General features: G+C 37.8%; 1 protein-coding gene across 13 annotated transcripts in view; it reads left to right on the top strand.

The window, feature by feature from the left end:
- The window catches only part of DTNB (dystrobrevin beta), a 415855-nt gene that overhangs the window by 66900 nt on the left and 327242 nt on the right, over positions 1–21713 (top strand). For 11 of the 13 annotated variants that reach the window (XR_002786283.2, XM_064295128.1, XM_064295125.1 and 8 more), the window contains 3 exons: positions 311–378; positions 6618–6698; positions 12180–12393. Coding sequence is in view for 11 of the 13 variants with exons in the window: in XM_064295128.1 (XP_064151198.1) it covers positions 312–378; positions 6618–6698; positions 12180–12393 (362 nt within the window). In the remaining 2 variants the exon portion in view is untranslated. Of the gene's footprint in view, positions 1–310; positions 379–6617; positions 6699–12179; positions 12394–21713 lie in introns of those variants that run through there. The other 2 variants (XM_064295131.1, XM_064295133.1) reach the window with 2 other exon arrangements.

The following is a 21713-nucleotide window of genomic DNA, read 5'->3' as shown; positions in this document are numbered from 1 at the left end:
GTCCCAACTAAATCCAGGACTACGCAGAGAAAATAATCAAAGCTGGAAATAAGACAAAGCCCTATATTTTTGGCATAGGAAGCATGTGAACTCGAACACTTAAATATTGAGTTTTTAATGTTTTAAAAGCTGTCAAATATAGGGACAGTGGTTTATCTTTTGCTGTATCTTGCTTCCCCTGCATTACTAATACTGCCTTAATGTATGCATATGCAAGCGGGTTTCCTTTATCTGTTTACAGGAGAATGATAAGCACTTGGATGAATTGTCCAGTTGTACAGTGGTTTATTGTACCTTTGCTTGTCTCTAGGATGATTGAGGAAAGTGGGAACAAGCGGAAGACCATGGCAGAGAAGAGGCAGCTGTTCATAGAAATGCGTGAGTCATGAGTGCTTCTGGATCCCTTGTTGTTTATGCCGGAGTGTTTTTTTATGATCACGCCACAGCTTTAATCAGTTAGAAATTTTAGGTTTTAAGCTTTAGAAAGGGAGGAATAAAAGTTAAATAATCGTGGAGTTGGAGAATCCCAAGCCAGAGCACATATTTTGGTTGAATTGATTTCTTATGCAAAGTCATAAATAATAAGGTGGAAATGTTACCTAGAATATCTGTGATTTAATACTTGCCGGTCAAGTTACACCTCTTGCTGTAACTCCATTGTTACCAGGACCTTGCCGGTGGTAATAAATAATTAATACATTATATAAACTACCTTACACTTTATACAGGTTATAAGGTAGAGAGGATGAAGTGTTAGCAGAGCACTTAGAACTGTAGGAAAAATTAAAAGAAGGAATGAATACTTTGGTATATTACTTCTATAAAATTTTAAATCTTCTGTTAAAAATTACGGAAACCCCGGTGGTGTAGTGGTTAAGTGCTATGGCTGCTAATCAAGAGGTCAGCAGTTCGAATCCGCCAGGCACTCCTTGGAAACTCTACGGGGCAGTTCTACTCTGTCCTATAGGGTCGCTATGAGTCGGAATCGACTCGACGGCAGCGGGTTTTTGGTTTTGGTTAAAAATTATATTCTTACGTGAAACCCAAAGAGAAAAGATGGCCAAAAGTGGAGCAGTCCTAAGTTTTTCAAGGGTTGTTTTGCTCTGCAACTACTTGTTTAAGTGACCTTGGCCAACCTTGACCACCTTGCTTACACTTGCTGGACCTCAAATTCTTTGCCATGAAATATGGTTCGTCTGGACCAGTGATTGTGAAATCTTTTAAAAGCATTGTACTGTCTTTTTTTTGTTTCGAATGAAATCTTACAATGACCCTCAAGCTCTGAGGACTATGGTCTTGGGGAACATCTATAAACCTTCATCTAAAGTACAATAAAAAAAAATGACCCTCAGTTTATGAATATTATACAATCGGTACTACTTGCTTAAAGCAGGGGAGAAGCAGGAACCCATGCTGAGGTAGCCTCAGAAATTCTTGCCGAATTCTAGAATTCTGCCTATCACAGAATGAAAATCAGTGTATAAGACCTCAAAAGATCCTTTCAAATCTCACCATGTTTTAAATCTAAATCTGTCTTGTCCTGTCAAGCATAGGCTAGATAACTATTTATTAAAGGTGCTAGAGAAGAAATTTTGGCTTTGGGTAGGCAGCCAGACTGCCTTTAAGAACTTTTGTAGTTGTGAGTCTCTAATCGGTAGTCATCCAAGCCAGAAACTTCGGGGACAGTTCATTCCACTTGCTTCCACCTTACCTTGCACATCCAAACAAATCACAAGGAGCAGTTGAGTTTACCTCGTAAATAAATCTCGAATCTCTATTCCTTATGTCATAACGTCTGTTCTTCATACTTGGCTTTAAACTCAGGTCCTGCAGTCAGACTGCCTGAATTTGGCTCTTGGCTCCCTCATTTACTGGCACTGTAACCTTGGACAAGTTACTTAAATCTCCTGCTACCTCAGTTTCCTCACCCATACAATGGGAGTAATATCTATATCATAGAATTATTGTGAAGATTAAATGAGATAGTGTGAGTAAAGTACTTAGTACAGTGCCTGAGAGACAGAATGTTGTTAGGTGCCGTTTAGTTGGTTCCAACTCATAGCTACCCTATGTACAACTGAAGGAAACACTGCCGGGTCCTGTGCGCCCATCTTGTTGAGGGTCTTCCTCTTTTTCATTGACCCTCTCCTTTACCAAGCATGATGTCCTTCTCCAGGGACTGATCCCTCCTGATAATATGTCCAAAGTAAGTGAGAAGTAGTCTCGCCATCCTTGCTTCTGAGGAGCATTCTGGTTGTACTTCTTCCAAGACAGATTTTGTTTGTTCTTTTGGCAGTCCATGATATATTCAGTGTTCTTTGCCAGCACCACAAGTCAGAGGTATCAGTTCTTCTGTCTTCCTTATTTATTGTTCAGCTTTCACATGCGTATGAGATGATTGAAAACACCATGGCTTGGGTCAGGTGCACCTTTGTTTTCAAGGTGACATCTTTGGTTTTCAATACTTTAAAGGTCTTTTGCAGCATATTAGCCCAATGCAATGCGTCTTTTTATTTCTTGACTGCTCCTTCCGTGAGTGTTGATGGTGGATCCAAGTAAAATGAAATCCTTAACAACTTCAGTCTTTTCTCCATTTATCACGATGTGGCTTATTGGTCCAGTTGTGAGGATTTTTTTTTTCTTTATGTTAAGGTGTAATCTATACTGATCTGCATCAGTAAGTGCTTCAAGTCCTCTTCACTTTCAGCAAGCAAGGTTGTGTTATCTGCATATTGCAGGTTGTTAGTCTTCCTCCAGTCCTGATGCTGTGTTCTTCTTCACATAATCCAGCTTCTCGGTTTATTTGCAGAGCATACAGATCGAGTAAGTATGGTGAAAGGATACAACCCTGATGCAAACCTTTCTTGACTTTAAACCGTGCAGTATCCCCTTTGTTCTGTTTAAACAGATGCCTCTTGATCTACGTACAGGTTCCTCATGAGCACAATTAAGGTGTTCCGGAATTCCCATTCTTTGCAGTGTTATGTGTAATTTGTTATGATCCACACAGTCGAATGCCTTTGCATAGTGAATAAAACAGGAAGCATCAAAAGAAGATGGAAGGAATACGCAGAGTGACTATACCAGAAAGAATTGGTTGACGTTCAACCATTTCAGGAGGTGGCATATGATCATGAACTGATGGTACTGAAGGAAGAAGTCTAAGCTGTGCTGAAGGCATTAGGGAAAAACAGGACTGCAGGAATTGAAGGAATACCAATTGAGATGTTGCAGCAAATGGATGCAGCGCTGGAAGCACTCACTCGTCTGTGCCAAGAAATTTGGAAGACAGCTACCTGGCCAACCAACTGAAGAGATCTGTATTTATGTCTATACCAAGAAAGGTGATCCAACCAAATGCGGAAGTTATCAAACAATACCATTATTATCATATGCAAGTAAAATTTTGCTGAAGATAATTCAAAAGCGGTTGCACCAGTACATTGACAGGGAACTGCCAGAAATTCAAGCTGGATTCTGAAGAGGAAGTGGAATGAGGGATATCATTGCTGATGTCAGATGGATCCTGGCTGAAAGCAGAGAATACCAGAAAGATGTTTACCTGTGTTTTATTGACTATGCAAAGGCATTCGACTGTGTGGGACTTAGAATAGTAAGTACTTAATATGGTTAGCTGGTTTATTATTATTAATATTTTTTATTGTCGTTTCTTTCCTGAACTAAAGCAATGAGTTTCTGTTCCCTTGTTCCAGTCTTAACCTCTCAGGTCTATTATGCTGCCAGAATGGACTGTGTAAATCCATTACTTCTTCGTTTAAATCCCTTTAGTTGCTCCTCATCACTTTCATGATATAAAGCCCAAGCTCCTAAGCATGCCAAACAAGGCCCTCTGGCCTCTTTTTGACTTGTCTTACAAGTTCTCAGTTTCTGTCTCGTGCCTTATGTGTCATTTCCCAGCAATACGGAATTGGCTTTCCTCAAGATAGATTGTGTTATTTCATGTCTTTGTGCCTTCGCTAATGCTATTGCTGCCTCCTTCATCTGGCTAACTTCTCCTGCCTGTCCTTCAAGACTCAGCTGAGGGGTCATCTTTCTATTTAGTTTTTTACACATTTAGTGAGAATCTACTATGTTCCAGGCAGTATTCTGTTAGGTTGCAGGGAAGAACGAAACCTAGCCTCTGACTTCATTCATGATGCTTACATTTTAGTAAAAGGAGATAGACGAAAGAGGAAGCAAGATAAATAAGCATTTTTTGTTTAAGGCTTAGTGAATGTTATCACTCAGACACATAAATCTCATATAAGTTACTGTTCCTGTGTAACAAACTTAAGAGTACAGACAGTTTGGGAGATGTTTGGTGAGTATGGCTTCTTGAATCTCCCCTTTTTCTTAATGGGAAATAAGCTTGCGTTGGTGGCAATGGTTTCTGCCTCTGGATGGGACCCAGGATAGCCAAAACGATTTTGCAAAAGCAGAACAAAGTTGGAAGACTCAAACTTCTTGATTTCAAAACTTAACTGCAAAACTACAGTAATCAAGACTCTGTGGCATTAGCGTAGCGTAGACATATAGATCAATGGAATAGAATTGAGAGTCCAGAAATAAACCCATACATTTATGGTCAACTGATGTTTGACGGGGGTACCAAGACAATCCAATGGGGAAGGAATGGTCTTTCAAATGGTACTGGGACAGCTGGATAGCCACGTGCAAAAAAATGAAGTTGAACCCCTACCTTACACCATGTAAAAAAATTAACTCAAAACAGATCAATGACCTTATGTAAGCACTAAAACTATAAAACTCTTAGAAGAAAACATAGGTATAATATTTTGTGTCCAAGAATTAGACAAAGCCCTTTTAAATATGAATCAAAAGCACAGGTGACAAAAGAACAGATAAGTAAATTCGACTTCATCAGAGTCTTAAAAACGTGTGCTTCAGTGGACATCATCAAGAAAGGGAAAGGACAGCCTACAGACTGGGAGAAAATTTTTGCAAATTATTTATCTGACAAGGTTCTTTTATCTAGAATATATAAAGAACTCTTACAAAAAGCCCAATTTAAATAATGGACAAAAAGACTGTGAAAGTTTCCTTTTAGAGTGATAAAAATGTTCTAAATTGATGGTAGTGATTCATAACTGTGTAAATATACTGTAAATGAGTTATTTGTATGGCATGGAAGTAATATGTCAATAAAGCTGTTTTATTATTTTAAAAATGGGACTATATAACCTGTGTAAGGAAGGATAGAAATTTCATGAGAACCAGATGATAGAGGAAAGATTTTAATTATGACATCAATGTAAAGGTTGATTTAATTGGGACTGTTAGAAACCCATCTTCATCTTTGGTCAATAAATATTACTTTCACCAAAAGCCTGGAAGAATCCTTTTTCTTTCCACATTTTGGAATGAGCAGAAATGAGAGATGCCTGTAAATATTGGTAGAAAATAATATGTGCCAATTCATTTTCCCTTTGTTGAATCAAAAGTTGTTGCTGGGTATTATAAAGGCAGTGGAGATGAATTAAAAAACTCACCTTGGGGGCCAAAGGTATAAAGTGACCTTTAAATTCAAGGAAACCTCATCTGTAGCAAATTATGAAGTGAGAACACAGTTTGATTTATAGACTCATATAATTTTAGACCTTGTTTTAGTTACTGTGGCTGGATATCACTTATCTTAAACAATCAAAACAGTCATTTATTTTGGTCATACATTTTGTAGGTCTGGAGTTAGAGCAGCATCCAATGTGCACAGGTTGACTTTGTTTCATTATATCTGAGTCTTGCTTGGAAGACTTGAAGGCTGGGGTCTAAAATCACCTGAACCCTTTCTCACTTCCACATTTGGCATTTGATCCTGGCTTTGGTTGGTGGATTCATTTCCTCTCCATCTGAGCCTCTCTGTGTGGACCCTTTACATCGGCTATTTTCAGTTTCCTCACTTTGTGGTGTCTGGGTTTCAAGGGCAAGCATCCTGATGGAGTGAGCGCAGGGGGCAGTCGGTACCAGTTTTTATCACCTATCTCAGAAGTTGTGCAGTGTCACTCCTGTCAGATTCTATTCATTGAGGCAGTCGCAGTGGTTCAGGAGGAGGGACACAGTCTCCAGTTCTTGATGGGGAGTGGCCAGGTGCTAGAAGCACATAAAATACCGATCTGGAATACTGCTGTGGCCATTTTTAGAGAAATACAGGCTGCCACAGACCTGGACGCGGACATTAGACGTTAGGTGGGCCAGTTCTCCCAGTTTACAGGTAAGGACGCTGAGGCTGAGAAGTGTGTAACATGTTCTGTGGTTAGTGGTCAGGCTGGGACTAGAATTTAGCTCTTGTGACTCTAGGCTATGGTCTTACCCACCATACCCCTCCCCTTACTGATTGATATCATTCATTCACTCAAGTTACGAGTGTTCCTTCCCTCAGAGTTTTCTTAGATTAGCAGACAGGATAAAGCTACTGGCAGAGCACCTGACATGTTGTTATGGGCATGCAGAAAGTACTCCCAAACTTTTCTCTGCCCTTTATTTATCAGAAGGCCTGTTGGCATATGATGTGGCCACAGTAGTGGAATGGGATTATTTCCTAGTGTTTAGAAATTTCACAGTAATTCCAGCTGAACTTTTTTCATTTGCCCTTTTTTCAGGTGCTCAGAATTTTGATGTCATACGACTATCAACCTACAGAACAGCTTGCAAATTACGATTTGTGCAAAAACGATGCAATCGTAAGTAATTTTTATTCAGCTCTTGGTAATACAAAAGATTTTAATATCTTTTAGTTATATTGTAGTGTTAATTGGATTGTTTTTGTCTTAAGTATTCATCAGAATTTATCAGGATAGGATAAGTAAAAGTATTTATCATAAGTATTTTAATGAAAAGGGACTTGTCATTTTTCTCCTTGTGCTCTTCAAAATGTTTAACAAACTACATGGAGTAGGAATTCAATAATGTTGCTTGCTTTGAGGCTGCAATAGTACTAAGTTTTTTAATGGGAGAACCAATTTCTCCCTGTCACTTTCATTAACGAGATGTTTTATACAATATTAATATAACCAGCTTCTGAAAGAAAAGAAAAACAATGTTTTGATAAAGGCATAAAAATTTTCTTGAAAAAGCATAATATAACATTTATGAATCAGCCTTTTCTGTAAATCATTGCTACCACATGGATAATAAAACATATAATCTTTCTTCTCTTAATTTCCATTAAGATAAACTGACTTAGGACAGAATTATTGTATTTTTCACATATATGCACACAAACACGCACACGTTGTTGTTAGCTGCTGTCAGTTTGGTCCACGATTCATAGTGACCCCATGCACAATGGGATTGTACCATTTTGATGTGTATGTGTGTGTGTGTATATATATATATTAAATTAGAAACTTTTGTATAATGGTGAGGACATAGACTCAGAATTGAAACACCTTGGTTTTAATCTTGGTTTTCTCATTTGTTATAAACAGGTGATGTTATGGATTGAATTGCATCCCCTAAAAATATGTGTTGTATCCTAACCTCTGTTCCTGTGGTTATAATCCCATTTGGGAACGGGCTGCCTTTGTTTTGTTAGTGAGACAGGATTAGTGTAGGGTGTATCTGGAGTCAGCCTCTTATAAAAGAGATTAAACAACAAGTGAAAGAAGCAGAGATAGGGGAAGAGAGATGTTAAGCCACTTGAGGATGACCCTGGAGCACAAGCTCAGAGAGACAAGGGTTTCCTTTAGAGGTGGCAGAGACAGAAAGTCTTCCCCTTGAGCCGGTAACCTGAATTTAGACTTCTAGCCTCCTAAACTGTGAGAAAATAAATTTCTTTTTGTTAAAGACAGCCATTTGTGGTATTTCTTTTGTAGCAGTACTAGATATATAAGACAGGTGACCTTGGGCAAGTCACTTTACATCGGATTACTTCTACCTTAGTTTAAATCTTATTCACAATTTTTCGTTTAAAATCCTCTCCAAAGAGTCTTACCATGCCATCCAAAACTGAAGTCATGTTTCCTTGTCTGGTTTCCCAATTGTATTTCAAATTGCAGGATGTGACCCATTAATGGTTCATAAAATCATTTTAGTGGGCTGTAGCCAGAATTTAAAGCAATTAAATAGAAAAAAGGAAAAATATCAGAATGAGGTTAAATGAGAAGGCTAAAAGTGTTTTGTGAAACCTGTTTTTTTTTAGTAGGGTATGTGTTTTGTGTATTTATTTGAATATATTTCTCTGCATCGTGGTCAGAAATTTTGAAAACTACTGTTCTAGAGTGATTATCATCTTTTTAATTCTTTTAGTGATTATTCATGGTAAACAGTGGTCTATGTGTGGAGTGATGAGGGCCTGAACTAGGATAGTGGCATTAGTAATACAAAGTAGAAGATACATTGTTCTAAAAGTTTTGTTGTGTTACCATTCACATTTAATTCAACAATGTGCCTGGAATTATTTTTTGTGGGTATATAGTATAAACAGAGGTCAAATTTTTTTTTTTTTTTTTGTATGTGTTTTCAGTTGTCCCTATACTGTTTATGGTGTTTTATTGATTATGCAAAGGCATTTGACTGTGTGGATCATAACAAACTATGGGTAACACTGCGAAGAATGGGAATTCCAGAACACTTAATTGTGCTCATGAGGAACCTTTACATAGATCAAGAGGCAGTTGTTTGGACAGAACAAGGGTATACTGATTGGTTTAAAGTCAGGAAAGGTCTTTCACCATACCTATTTAATCTGTATGCTGAACAAATAATCCGAGAAGTTGGACTATATGAAGAAGAAGGGGGCGTCAGGATTGAAGGAAGACTCATTAACAACCTGCGTTATGCAGATGACACAATCTTGCTTGCTGAAAGTGAAGAGGACTTGAAGCACTTACTAATAAGATCAAAGACCACACCCTTCAGTATGGATTACACCTCAACATAAAGAAAACAAAAATTCTCACAACTGGACCAATGAGCAACATCGTGGTAAACGGAGAAAAGATTGAAGTTGTCAAGGATTTCATTTTATTTGGATCCACAATCAACAGCCATGGAGGCAGCAGTCAAGAAATCAAAAGAGGCATTGCATTGGGCAGATCTCCTGCAAAGGACCTCTTCAAAGTGTTGAAGAGCGAAGATGTCACCCTGAAGACTAAGGTGCGTCTGACCCAAGCCATGGTATTTTCAATCATGTCATAAGCGTGTGAAAGCTGGACAATGAATAAGACCGAAGAGAAAGTTGATGCCTTTGAATTGTGGTGTTGGCAAAGAATACTGAATATACCATGGACTGCCAAAAGAACGAACAAATCTGTCTTAGAAGAAGTACAACCAGAATGCTCCTTAGAAGCAAGGATGGCGAGACTGCGTCTTACATACTTTGGACATGTTGTCAGGAGGGATCAGTCCCTGGAGAAGGACATCATGCTTGGCAGAGTACAGGGTCAGTGGAAAAGAGGAAGACCCTCAACAAGGTGGGTTGACACAGCGGCTGCAAGAATGAGCTCAAGCATAACAACGATTGTAAGGATGGCGCAGGACCGGGCAGTGTTTCGTTCTGTTGTGCATGGGGTCGCTATGAGTCAGAACCAACTCGATGGCACCTAACAACAACAACTATACTGTTTATTAAAAAGGCCATTCTTTTTCTCTACTGGCGGAGAATCTCCACCTCATATTCATTAGGAGAAATGTAAAAGAATGTTCATAGTCCTGTTCATGGCTGAGAGGTCTGTTTGTGGACTCTTATAATCCACGGATCTGTTCGTCTGTCCTTGTGCCAGTAACCACACTGTCTTAATTATATAGCTTTGTAATAAGTCTTGATATCTAGCACAGCAAGTCTTCCATTTTCTGTTTTTTCTTTCTAAGATTTTCTGGGATATTCTTGGACCTTTATATTTATTTTTATGTAAATTTTAGAATATGCTTGTTAATTTCTACTAAAAACAAACAAAAGAGGACCACGCTGGGATTTTTTTCCGTTTTGATTTCTATTTTTTAAGGTGTAGTTTACATATAGTAAAATCCACCCTTTTAATGTACAGTTCTGCTGGGATTTTGATTGGGACTGCAGTGAATTTATTCATGAAGTTGGGGAGAATTAGCATATTTACAATATTCAGTTTTTCATCTGTAAACATGGTGTATCCATTTATTTAGGCCTTTAATTTCTGTCAGTAATGTTTATGGATTTCTTTATAGAGATGTTGAACATCTTTCATTGACTTATTTTTAGGCCTTGATGATTTATGATACTATTATAAATAATTCCTTTAAATTTCACTGTTACTGACATATAGAAACACGATTGATTTTTGTATCTTGAGCTTGTATGTAGCAGTCTTTCTGAACTCATTTATTATTTTTAATAATTTATGTGTAGAATATTTGACATTTTCTGTGGGCACAGTTCTTTCATCTCTGAATAATGACAGTTATATTTCATTTCTAATACTTATAGCAGTTATTACTTTATTCTCAATATTTATACTGGTTAGGACCTCAGGTACAATGAAATGGTGGTGGTGAATATTCCCTATCTTACTCTGAGTATGAGAGCAAAGGCATTCAACATTTTACTATTAAGTAATATGTTTACTGCAGATTTTTTATGGACAGCTTTAATCAGATTATGAATGTTTCTCAGTACTGTTGCTTAATTTCTAAAGGTAAAGTTTACTTTAAAAGTTATCCTTTTGATAATGATTTCTGATAAGTTAGAAATCAGATACTATTTTAATCCTTTGAAATTTGTTTAGACTTGCTTTATGGTCAATTTTTATATATGTTCTTAAAATATATGTGTACTTCAAAGTAAAGCACATCACTAGTAACTGGGAGCAGTACCCCATGTAGTGGTAATTATACCAGCTTTGTTAGTTGTGAAGTTTAAATCGTCTGTGTTTATACTGATTTTTTTATGTTTGCTCTATCAATTACAGAGAGAGGTGTGTTAATATAGGCAATTAAGAGTGTCAGTTTTTTAAATTTTTCTTCAAGGTTTTGTTAATTTTTGTTTTATGTATTTTAAGGCTATGCTATTAGGTATAAACAGATATAAAGTGCTCATACCTTTCCGATGAATTAAAACTTTTATCATCATGCAGTGAACTCCTATCTCTAGAAATACGTGTGTTACTTCTAAACTCACTTTTAAATTGAGCTCTAATTTCTGTATCATAAAATTTACCCCTTAAAAGTATACAAGTTGGTCCTTTTTAGTCTGTTTGCAGAGTTGTGCAACCGTCATCACTATCTCGTTCTGGAACATTTTCATTACCCCAGAAAAAAACTGCACCCATTAGCAGTTATTCAGAGTACCTGTCATTAGGAATCGCGTGTGTCTTCGCTTTCGGAATCTGAAATGATATTTACTTAAATATGAAATCTGGGGAAAGTCCTGGGCTATGCAGTGGTTCCTGTGTGTCATCAGGGACCAGAGCTCTTTCTGTTCTGCTACAGAATGTCTTTCTTGTGTTGGATAAAGAGTTTTCTTTTTTTCTTTAAACTTAAAAACTACCATATTTTTCCAAATAATGTGCACATTGTAAATTTTTTTGCCAACTGTGCAACCCCCACATGTTATTTTTGTAAACGTGCTAGGCCAGTTTTTTTTTTTTACATGTTGCTGACCTCAGTTGACACTAAGACGTAATTAAACTATGAAATAAGCAGACCTTAACATAACCTAATGGTTTCAACTTAAGACAATGTGATAAACTGTTTGCATTCAGCTCTTGAGGTAATGTGTTGGAATTATCAGTGAAACTTAATGGAAACAAATGCACAATTTTGATTGTTTATTTTCCAATTACCAGTGTACTCCTAAACTCAATCCATGACTTCTTGGCCGTGGCTTATACCTTTATTATCCAATTATGATCAAAAGTAACATTTTTGAGCTATTCTTTTTTACACATGTAAGCAGGAGATGAAAGAAAATGAGCAGAATGATACTCTTTACCTGCAATACAGGAGGATGGGTGAATGAGGCCAAAATTCACTTCTGGAGATATCACAAGACATGCGCAGTATATGCACGGGTGTGCTGCGCCAGAACTGTTCTAGTTAATTTTGTCATTTCTGCATGTTATATGTGTGGGCGTGTTATTTACATGAGCACATTTGTGAAAAAATACGATGATTGATTTAAGTGTTTGAATGTGAAGGAAGTTCCATGCTTTAAAACTGTTAACAGTGTGTTTTCTTCACGTTGTCAGTTCATCTTGTTGACATCTGGAACATGATCGAAGCCTTCCGAGATAATGGCCTTAACACACTGGACCATAACACCGAGATCAGCGTGTCCCGCCTCGAAACTATCATCTCATCCATCTATTACCAGCTAAACAAACGCCTTCCTTCTACTCACCAAATCAGCGTGGAACAGTCCATCAGCCTTCTCCTCAACTTCATGATTGCTGCATATGACAGGCTAGTACCTTAAATGCTTACTTCATTTTAATAAAGTCTGCCTCTTAATCATTCTTCTTCATAACTGCCCTGCTAAGTGTTGTAAGCTTAGAATCACAGGTAAAGGAGAAATTATTCACTGTAAAATCCCTTCTAGGTTTGTTAAATGCCAGAGTGACTTGCTGTCTGGGGTCATGCCACATATTAGGCTCTGTAATACGGGCATACCTTGGAGATATTGTGGGTTCGGTTCCAGACTACCACAGTAAAGCAAGTCACACAGATTTTTTTTGTCTCCCAGTGCATACAAAAGTTATGTTTACACTGTACTGTAGTCTGTTAAGTATGCAATAACATTATGTCTAAAAAAAATGTGTGTACTTTAAGTAAAAAGTACTTTATTGCTAAAAAATGCTAACCATCACTTGAGCCTGCAGCGAGTTGTAATCTTTTTGCTGGTGGAGGGTCTTTCCTCGATGTTGATGGCTGCTGACTGATCAGGGTGGTGGTTGCTGAAGGCTGGGGTGGCTGTGGCAATTTCTTAAAAGAAGACAACAGTGAAGTTTGCCGCAATGATTGACTCTTCCTTTCATGACAGATTTCTCTGTAGCATGTGATGCTATTTGATAGCATTTTACCCACAATAGAACTTCTTTCAAAACTGGAGTCAATCCCCTAAAACCCTGCCTCTGCTTAATAAACTAAGTTCATGTAATATTCTAAATTCTTTGTTGTCATTTCAACAGTGTTCACAGCATCTTCACCAGTAGTAGATTCCATTTCAAAAAATCACTTTCTTTGCTCATCCACAAGAAGCAACTCCTCTTCTGTGAAAGTTTTATCATGAGATTGTAGCAATTCGGTCACATTATCAGGCTCCGCTTCGGATTCTAGCTCTCTTGCTCTTTCCACCACATCTGCAGTTACTTCCTCTGCTGAAATCTTGAACCCTTCGAAGTCATCCATGACGTTGGAATCAACTTCTTCCAAACTCCTTTTGACTTCCTCCCATGAATCACAAATGCCCTTAATGGCATCTAGAACGGTGAATCTTTTCCAGGTTTTCAATTTACTTTGCCTGGATCCGTCAGAGGAATCAGTATCTATGGCAGCTGTAGCCTTATGAAATGTATTTCTTAAATAGTAAGACTAGAGAGTCAAAATGACCCCTTGATCCAGAATGCATGTAGTGTGAGCAGACATGAAAACAACATTAATCTGCTTGTACATCTCCATCAGAGCTCTTGGGTGATCAGGTGCATTGTCAATGAGCAATAATATTTTGAAAGGAATATTTTTTTCTGAGCAATAGATCTCAACAGTGGGCTTAAAATAGTCAATAAACCGTGTTGTAAACAGATGTGCTGTCATCCAGGCTTTGTTAATTCCATTTATAGAGTACAGACAGAATAGATTTAGCATAATTTTTAAGAGCCCTAGGATTTTTGGAATGGTAAATACGCATTGGTTTCAAGTTAAAGTCACCAGCTGCATTAGCCCCTAACAAGAGAGTCAGCCTGTCCTTTGAAGCTTTGAAGCCAGGCGTTGACCTCTCCTGTCTAGTTAGGAAAGTCCTAGTTGGCACCTTCTTCCAATATAAGGCTGTTTCGTCTACATTGAACATCTGTTGTTCGGTGTAGCCACCTTCATCAGTTAACTGTATCTTCTGGATAACCTGCTGCAGCTGCTATATCGACACTTGCTGTTTCACCTTGCACTTTTATATCATGGAGACAGCTTCTTTCCTTAAACCTCATGAACCAACCTCTGCTAGCGTCAAACTTCTGCAGCTTCCTCACCTCTCTCAGCCTTCATGGAACTGAAGAGAGTTATGAATTTGTTTTGGCTTAAGGGAATGTTGTGGCTGGTTTGATATTCTATCCAGACTGCTGAAAACTTCTTCGTATCAGCAATAAGGCTGTTTCGCTTTCTTATCATTGTGTGTTCACTGGAGTAGCACTTTTTAATTTCCTTCAAGAACTTTTCCTTTGCATTCAAAACTTGGCTAACTGTTTGGCGCGAGAGGCCTAGCTTTTGGCCTGTCTTGGCTTTTCACATGCCTTCCTCCCTAAACTTAATCATTTCTAGCTTTCGATTTAAAGTGAGAGATGTGCAACTCTTCCTTTCATTTGAACACTTAGAGACCATTGTAGGGTTATTAACTGGACTAATTTCAATATTGTCATGTCTCAAGGAAGTGGGAGGCCCAAGGAGAAGGATAGACAGGAGAATGGCTGGTCGGTGGAACGGTCAGAACACACACAACATTTATCAGTTAAGTTCACTGTCTTATGTGGGTGAGATTCTTGGCACCGCAAAACAATTACAATAGTAACATCAAAGATCACTGATCACAGATCATCATAACAGATATAATAATAATGAAAAAGTTGGAAATTCTGCGAGAGTTACCAAGATGTGACAGGGAGATGAAGTGAGCACATGCTGTAGGAAAAATGGTGCCAATAAACTTGCTCATCACAGGCTTGCCACAGAGCTTCAATTTTAAAAAACACTGTGTTTGCAAAGCACAATAAAATGAGGTATGTCTGTATCATGGAGAATCACAACACTTGAGAAACACTGTTCGGTAAAGTTATAGGAACCTTAACATAATTATTGTCTATCCAGTGGAATTGGTTTTTGAGTTTCCTTATGGGCCCTTTTGGAAACCCTGGTGGCATAGTGGTTAAGTGCTATGGCTGCTAACCAAAAGGTCGGCAGTTTGAATCCACCAGGTGCTCCTTGGAAACTATGGGCAGTTCTGCTCTGTCCTATAGGGTCACTATGAGTCGGAATTGACTCAGTGGCAGTGGGTTTGGTTTTTTTGGTTTATGGGCCCTTTTATCTGACTTTTAAGGCTAACTTTTTTTTTTTTTTTTTACTGTGTATCATCAAATACGTTGATTGTAATATCTTATATTCTCTTTATGATAAGGAAACTTTAAAAAATTTTTTCACTGCAGAACATTATCTAGTAGACTTTATAGAAACAAGACTGTTTCATTGTATTCCAATTAAACAGAAAAGATTTGCTGTATTTGTATTCATTAAGAATTAAATTGGTATTACAAAAAACAAAACAAAGAAGACATCATAAAGGGTGGACGCACAGAGTTAATGATTATAGTCTAAGAACCAAGAATTCAAGTTTCTGATCCCAGCTATGTTATCTACCTTCTGATTTGGATGGGTTAACTCTCTTTTCTTCATCTTCTCTTTGTAGATCTATTCTGAGTGCATACATTTCTAAAATGGTTTTAGTTATACTCTATAATAGGATTGTGTGAATAAGTGGTAAAATTGTGAAGGTGTCAAAGCCAAGTCACAACTTAGTCACTCCGTAAATTCACAACATTTTATAAGATATTATCAAATTAGATATTATATCTGTTTAACAGGAAATTATTTAACTAAAGTTGAATTTTTAAAATAAGAGTAACCTAAGACATAAGTGCCATGATTCTCATGCTATTTTTTAGTAGTCTAGATTGGTGAATCCACATGGTTAATTTTACACTGTCAAAGGAATGTCTCTTTTGAGCCAGAAACCTTAGTAAAATTGTTATTCTTTGCTATGTAAGCAGCACTTACCATGGCACAGACCCACTGAGTAAATCAATTAGAAGTCACACAACTGAAAAACAATTTTTCTAAAAGTCAAAAATAAAACCATCTTACTATCTAAAAATTTAAAAGAAGGGATTCAAAACATTTATTCCATAATCATATCAAATAAGTTCAGTTCTATGGTTAATGAAGAGAGGGAAAGGGAGAGGAAGGAACCCTGACGAGAAAGCAGAAAAGAGAATAGGCAGAACAAACTTAGAAGCAGAAGATACACAGATATCCAGGGATACATGCGGAGAAAACCTAGACACATACATAAAAATACAAAGAAAAAGAATAAATCGGCAGAAACATAGATGAAGGTAGACCAGTAGAAAAGAAATGAAGGGTGCACTAAAAATAACTAGGAAATTTATGAGTTGAGTGAGTTAAGAAGGGTGAGGAATGTAGTATGTTACTGTTAAGTTTGGTAATCTTAAGTCATTTCCTATTGAAAGTCAGTTGTAGATTTAATTTTTGCTTCTTTGATGGTGATATGCCCATTTCCTCCAGCAACTTCTAAGATTTTTTTTTAAATTTTATTCACTACTTATTTTTATTTATCCCACTTGTAGAATTTTTTCATTGAGCTTTTTGTATAGGTAGTTTGATGTACTTCGTTCATTTTTTAAAATTCTCAGGAGTTTTCCCTTTATATATTGTTTCTACCCTATTTGTTCCTCTTTTTTTTGGAGTTTCAAGTACATGTATATTATACCTTCTTGCTGGGTGGTTTATGTTTTCTCTTACCATCTTTTATTAATTTGGTATCTGTTTCCCTCTCTAGGCTTCAATCTGGATAATTTCTTTTAAACTGTCTTTCAGTTTATTCATTCTGTCTTTACCTGTGTCTAATTTTTTTTTTAATTGTGGTAAAATATATATCACAAAAAGTTTTGCCGTTTCTATCACTCTTAAGTGTACAATTCAATGACATTAATTACATTCACCATGCTGTGTAATCACTATGCATTTCCAGAAGTTTCTCATCACCCCAAACAGAAACTCAGTACCCCTGACGGAATAACTCCATAGTTCTCCCCACCAGCCCTTAGTAGCCACTGATAAACTTTTGTCTCTGTGCATTCGTCTGTCCTAAATATTTCATGTAAGTTGACTCGTAAAATGTTTGTCTTTTCGAGTCTGACCTATTTCACTTGGCATAATGCTTTCAAGTTCATCCATACTGTAGCATGTATCAGAACTTAATTTCTCTTTATGGCTGAATAATATTGCATTGTATGTGTATAACAACACATTTTGTTTATCCATTCATCCGTTAATGAGCATTTGGGTTGTTTCCACTTTGGGCTGTTGTAAATAACTCTGCAGTGAACATTGGTGTACAAATATCTATTTGTGTCCCGGTTTTCAATTCTTTTGGGTATAGGTCTAGCAGTGGAATTGCTGTGTCACGTGGTAGCTCTGTATTTAATTTTTTTTTTATTTAACTTTGTTTTAATGGGTCTCAAAGTTCTGTGACAGAGTTTTGGTCAAGTTGTTTCTATTTAAAAAGTATTGATTTTAAAAACAGATAGCTTAAAACTGCCACACGAAAAAAGAAACAAATGGTCCACAAACCATTCATTCCTTTCCATCTGAAACTGTTATGATGCATTATTATCATTAACCAGTCTTACCGTTAAACTTAAATGGCCAATTGAGACAACAGTTCTGAGACCATTCTTCCAGCACTGATTAAGACTGTGGTGGCAGGTGTTATGGGTAACAGTCATTTAGCCTTCTGAGCTTTCTGAGCAGATTTGGTGACCTTGCCAGCTGCAGCAGCCTTTTTGTGCACTGTCTACGTTTAATTTTTTTAGGAACCACCAAATGTTTTCTACAGCGACTATATTTTATATTCCCATCACCAATGCAGGAGTGTTCCAATTTCTATCCATGCCTCCCCATTACTTGTTATTTTTTGTTTTTCTGGTAATAGGCATCCTGATGGGAGTGAAGTAGTACCTCATCGTGGTTTCGATTTGCATTTCCTAATGACTAATGATGCTGAGCATCTTTTCATGTGCTTGTGGGACATTGATCTATCTTCTTTAGAGAAATGTCTAAGTCCTTTGCTGACTTTTTAATTGGGTTGTTTGTCTTTTTGTCATTGAATGGTATAAGTTCTTTACATATTCTGGATATTAAACCCTTATCAGTTATATGATTACTTAATATTTTCTCCCATTGTGTAGGTTGTCTCTTCACTTTCATGATAAAGTCCTTTGGTGCACAAAAGTTCTTAATTTTGATGAAGTCCATCTTATCTATTTTTTTTCTTTTGGTACTCATGTTTTTTGTGTCATATCTAAGAATCCATTGTCAAAAGCCCCTATGTTTTCTTCTAAGAGCTTTATGGTTTCAGTTCTTATGTTTAGATCCTTGATCTAATTTCAATTAATTTTTGCATATGGTGTGAGATATGGGTCCTACTTCATTCTTTTCAATGTAGAGATTCAGTTGTTCCAGCATCAGTTATTGAAGAGACTGTTCTTTCCCCATTGAATGGACTTGAAACCTTTGTCAAAAATCATAGATGTGGGAGGCGGAGCCAAGATGGCAGAATAGACAGATACTTCTGGCGAGCCCTCTTTACAACAAAGACCTGAAAAAACAAGTGAAACGAATATATTTGTGACAAGTTGGGAGCCCTGAGCTTCAAAGGCAAGCTTAGAAAACAAACTGAGGGGCAGGGAGAGGAAAAGACCGTTCAGAAGTGGAGAGGAGATCCCGGACCTGAATCATAAGGAGCCCTCAGGCACCATTCCCAGAGTGGCAGCGGCAGCGGCAGCGGCAGCGGGCTGGTACTAGTGTTTGGCCGCAGATTCCTCAGGGAGAAGCAGCCAGCCACACAGCCTACTTACACCTCTGGAAACTGAGGAAAGTGGCGCTCATGGCAAATGCTAAGTAATTGCGTATATTTTAACTCGCCCCCCCCCCGCCCCGCCCACCCGCAAACCGGCTTCAACGGCTGAATTCCCTGAGCCTGAGACAAGCACTGTCGAGCACCTACAGCCAACCTCCCGCCCTTCGGGAAGGAAAAAATTTGCATTTTGGGGAAAAGATAATTTGCTAGCTCCACTAAGCAGGGGAGCTCACGACAGAAGCAGCTCCTGTCCAGGCGTAAACCGTCCGTGGACTTAGAGCACCTTTCCATTCTGCATGGACCTGTGTGGGCCTATTTTGGGAGAATAGGCCCTTGTTGGCAGACTCCAACCATTTCAGCTGTGCGGTGGGGAGGTGGGTGTTTGACATTTGATGTTGCTTTGTCTACCCAAGGTTCTCACCTACCCACATCAGGGACCTAAGGACTGGTAGCTCCACTCAGGTCACCCAGCCACCCGCAACAGGGGTCCAACGATAACTGGTACCTCCCAGTCCTTACAACCAAAAACTCTGGGCGCCCATGGTCCCTCTGCAGAACCCACCCACCTGCACGCTCTAGGGAACAGGGGTGCATTTTCCTCAGAGACACTCAGGGGTCGGTTCTCAGCCCCCTGCCTTGTTCAGAGCGTGACTCCCTGCTGCAATCAGATACCGGTATATACGCCAATCCCCCCTGCCCCTCTAAGACTGTAGGACAGAGCCTGTACCACACACTTGATGATCAGCTACCCGGAAACCTGAGCTGAATTCATACAAGAAAAGTGAATGGACTCCTAGACTGATACACCTGATAACAGCTCTAGCCATCTGGGAACACAACGTCAGTGCTCCAAAGGTGAAAATAATCAAGCTGGCTCACCCAGGCAACCCATAGGGTATACCAAAACAAAACAAAGCAAGAAGCTACGACACAGTAAGCAAGCATAAACTAATACAATAACTTACAGATGGCTCAGAGACAACAGTCAATATCAAGTCACGTAAAGAAACAGACCATGATCACCTCAACAGGCTCTCAAAACAAGGAATCCAGACATCTTCTAGATGAAAGTGCATTCCTGGAATTACCAGATGCTGAATACAAATGTTTAATATGCAGAACCCTTCAAAACATCAGGAAGGAAATGAGGCAATATGGAGAACAAGCCAAGGAACACACAGATAAAGCTATTGAAGAAATTAGAAAGATTATTCAGGAATATAATAAAAAGTTTAATAAGCTGGAAAAATCCATAGACAGACAGCAATCAGAAATTCAGAAGATTAACAATAAAATTACAGAAGTACACAACTTAATAGAAAGTCAGAGGAGCAGAACTGAGCAAGTACAAGCTAGAATTTCTGAACTCGAAGATAAATCACTTACCACTAATATATTTGAAGAAAAATCAGATAAAAGAATTTAAAAAAATGAAGAAAATACAGAGAGAATTGTTGACAATTGGTTGGCAGAAAACTTCCCTGATATTGTGAAAGATGAGAAGATAGCTATCCAAGATGCTTATCGAACTCCATATAAGGTAGATCTGAAAAGAAAGTCACCAAGACGTATTATAATCAAACTTGCCAAAACCAAAGATAAAGAGAGAATTTTAAGAGCAGCGAGGGATAAACGAAAAGTCACCTACAAAGGAGAGCCAATAAGAATAAGCTCGGACTACTCAGCAGAAACCATGTAGGCAAGAAGGCAATGGAAGACGTATTTAAGAAATTGAAGGAAAAAAATTGTCTGCCAAGAATCATATATTCAGGAAAACTGTCTCTTAAATATGAAGTTGAAATTAAGACATTTTCAGATAAACACAAGTTTAGGGAATTTGTAAAAATGAAACCAAAACTATAAGAAATACTAAAGGGAGTTCTTTGGTTAGAAAATCAATAATATCAGGTATCAACCCAAGACTAGAACACTGGGCAGAGCAACCAGAAGTCAACCCAGACAGGGAAATCCAAAAAAACAAAGCAAGATTATTAAAACAACAAAAAAAAGCTGAAAACGGGTAACAGCGATGATATTAAATAAAAAAGCACAACATTAGGATAATAAAGAGGGACTAAGAAATGTAATCATACACCTTCCATATGGAGAGGATGATACGGTGATACAAAGAAATAAAAGTTAGTTTAAATTTAGAAAAATCGGGGTAAATAATGTCACCACAAAGGAGACAAACTATCCTACTCATCAAAATAAAATAACAAGGGAAAAATACAGACTCAGCAGAAACAAAATCAACAACAACAAATATGAGGAAAGGACAATATATGAAGATAATCTATTCAGCACATAAAATTAAGTGGGAAAAAGAAACTGTCAACAACACACAAAAAAAGACATCAAAATGACGGCGCTAAGTTCATACCTATCCATAATTACCCTGCGTGTAAATGGACCTAATGCACCAATAAAGAGACAGAGAGTGGCAGAATGGATTGAAAAACAAGATGTGTCTATATGCTGCCTACAGGGATCACACCTTAGACTTCGAGACACAAACAAACTAAAACTCAGAGGATGGAAAAAAAATATATCAAGCAAGCAACAATCAAAAAAGAGCAGGAGTGGCAATATTAATTTCTGACCAAATAGACTTTAAAGTTAAATCCATCATAAAGGCTAAGGAAAAAAAAAAAAAAAAAAAAGGAAGGACACTATATAATGATTAAAGGCACCATACACCAAGAAGATATAACCATATTCAATATTTATGCACCCAACGACAGGGCTGCAAGATACAGTAAAAAAACTCTATCAGCATTGAAAAGTGAGATAGCTCCACAATAATTGTAGGAGACTTCAACACACCACTTTCGGTGAAGGACAGGAAATCCAGAAAGAAGCT

Source organism: Loxodonta africana, chromosome 12 (genome assembly GCF_030014295.1).
Source record: "Loxodonta africana isolate mLoxAfr1 chromosome 12, mLoxAfr1.hap2, whole genome shotgun sequence".
NCBI lineage: Eukaryota > Metazoa > Chordata > Mammalia > Proboscidea > Elephantidae > Loxodonta > Loxodonta africana.
Note: the sequence above shows the minus strand (reverse complement) of the source record. Positions and strands in the feature narration are given on the sequence as shown.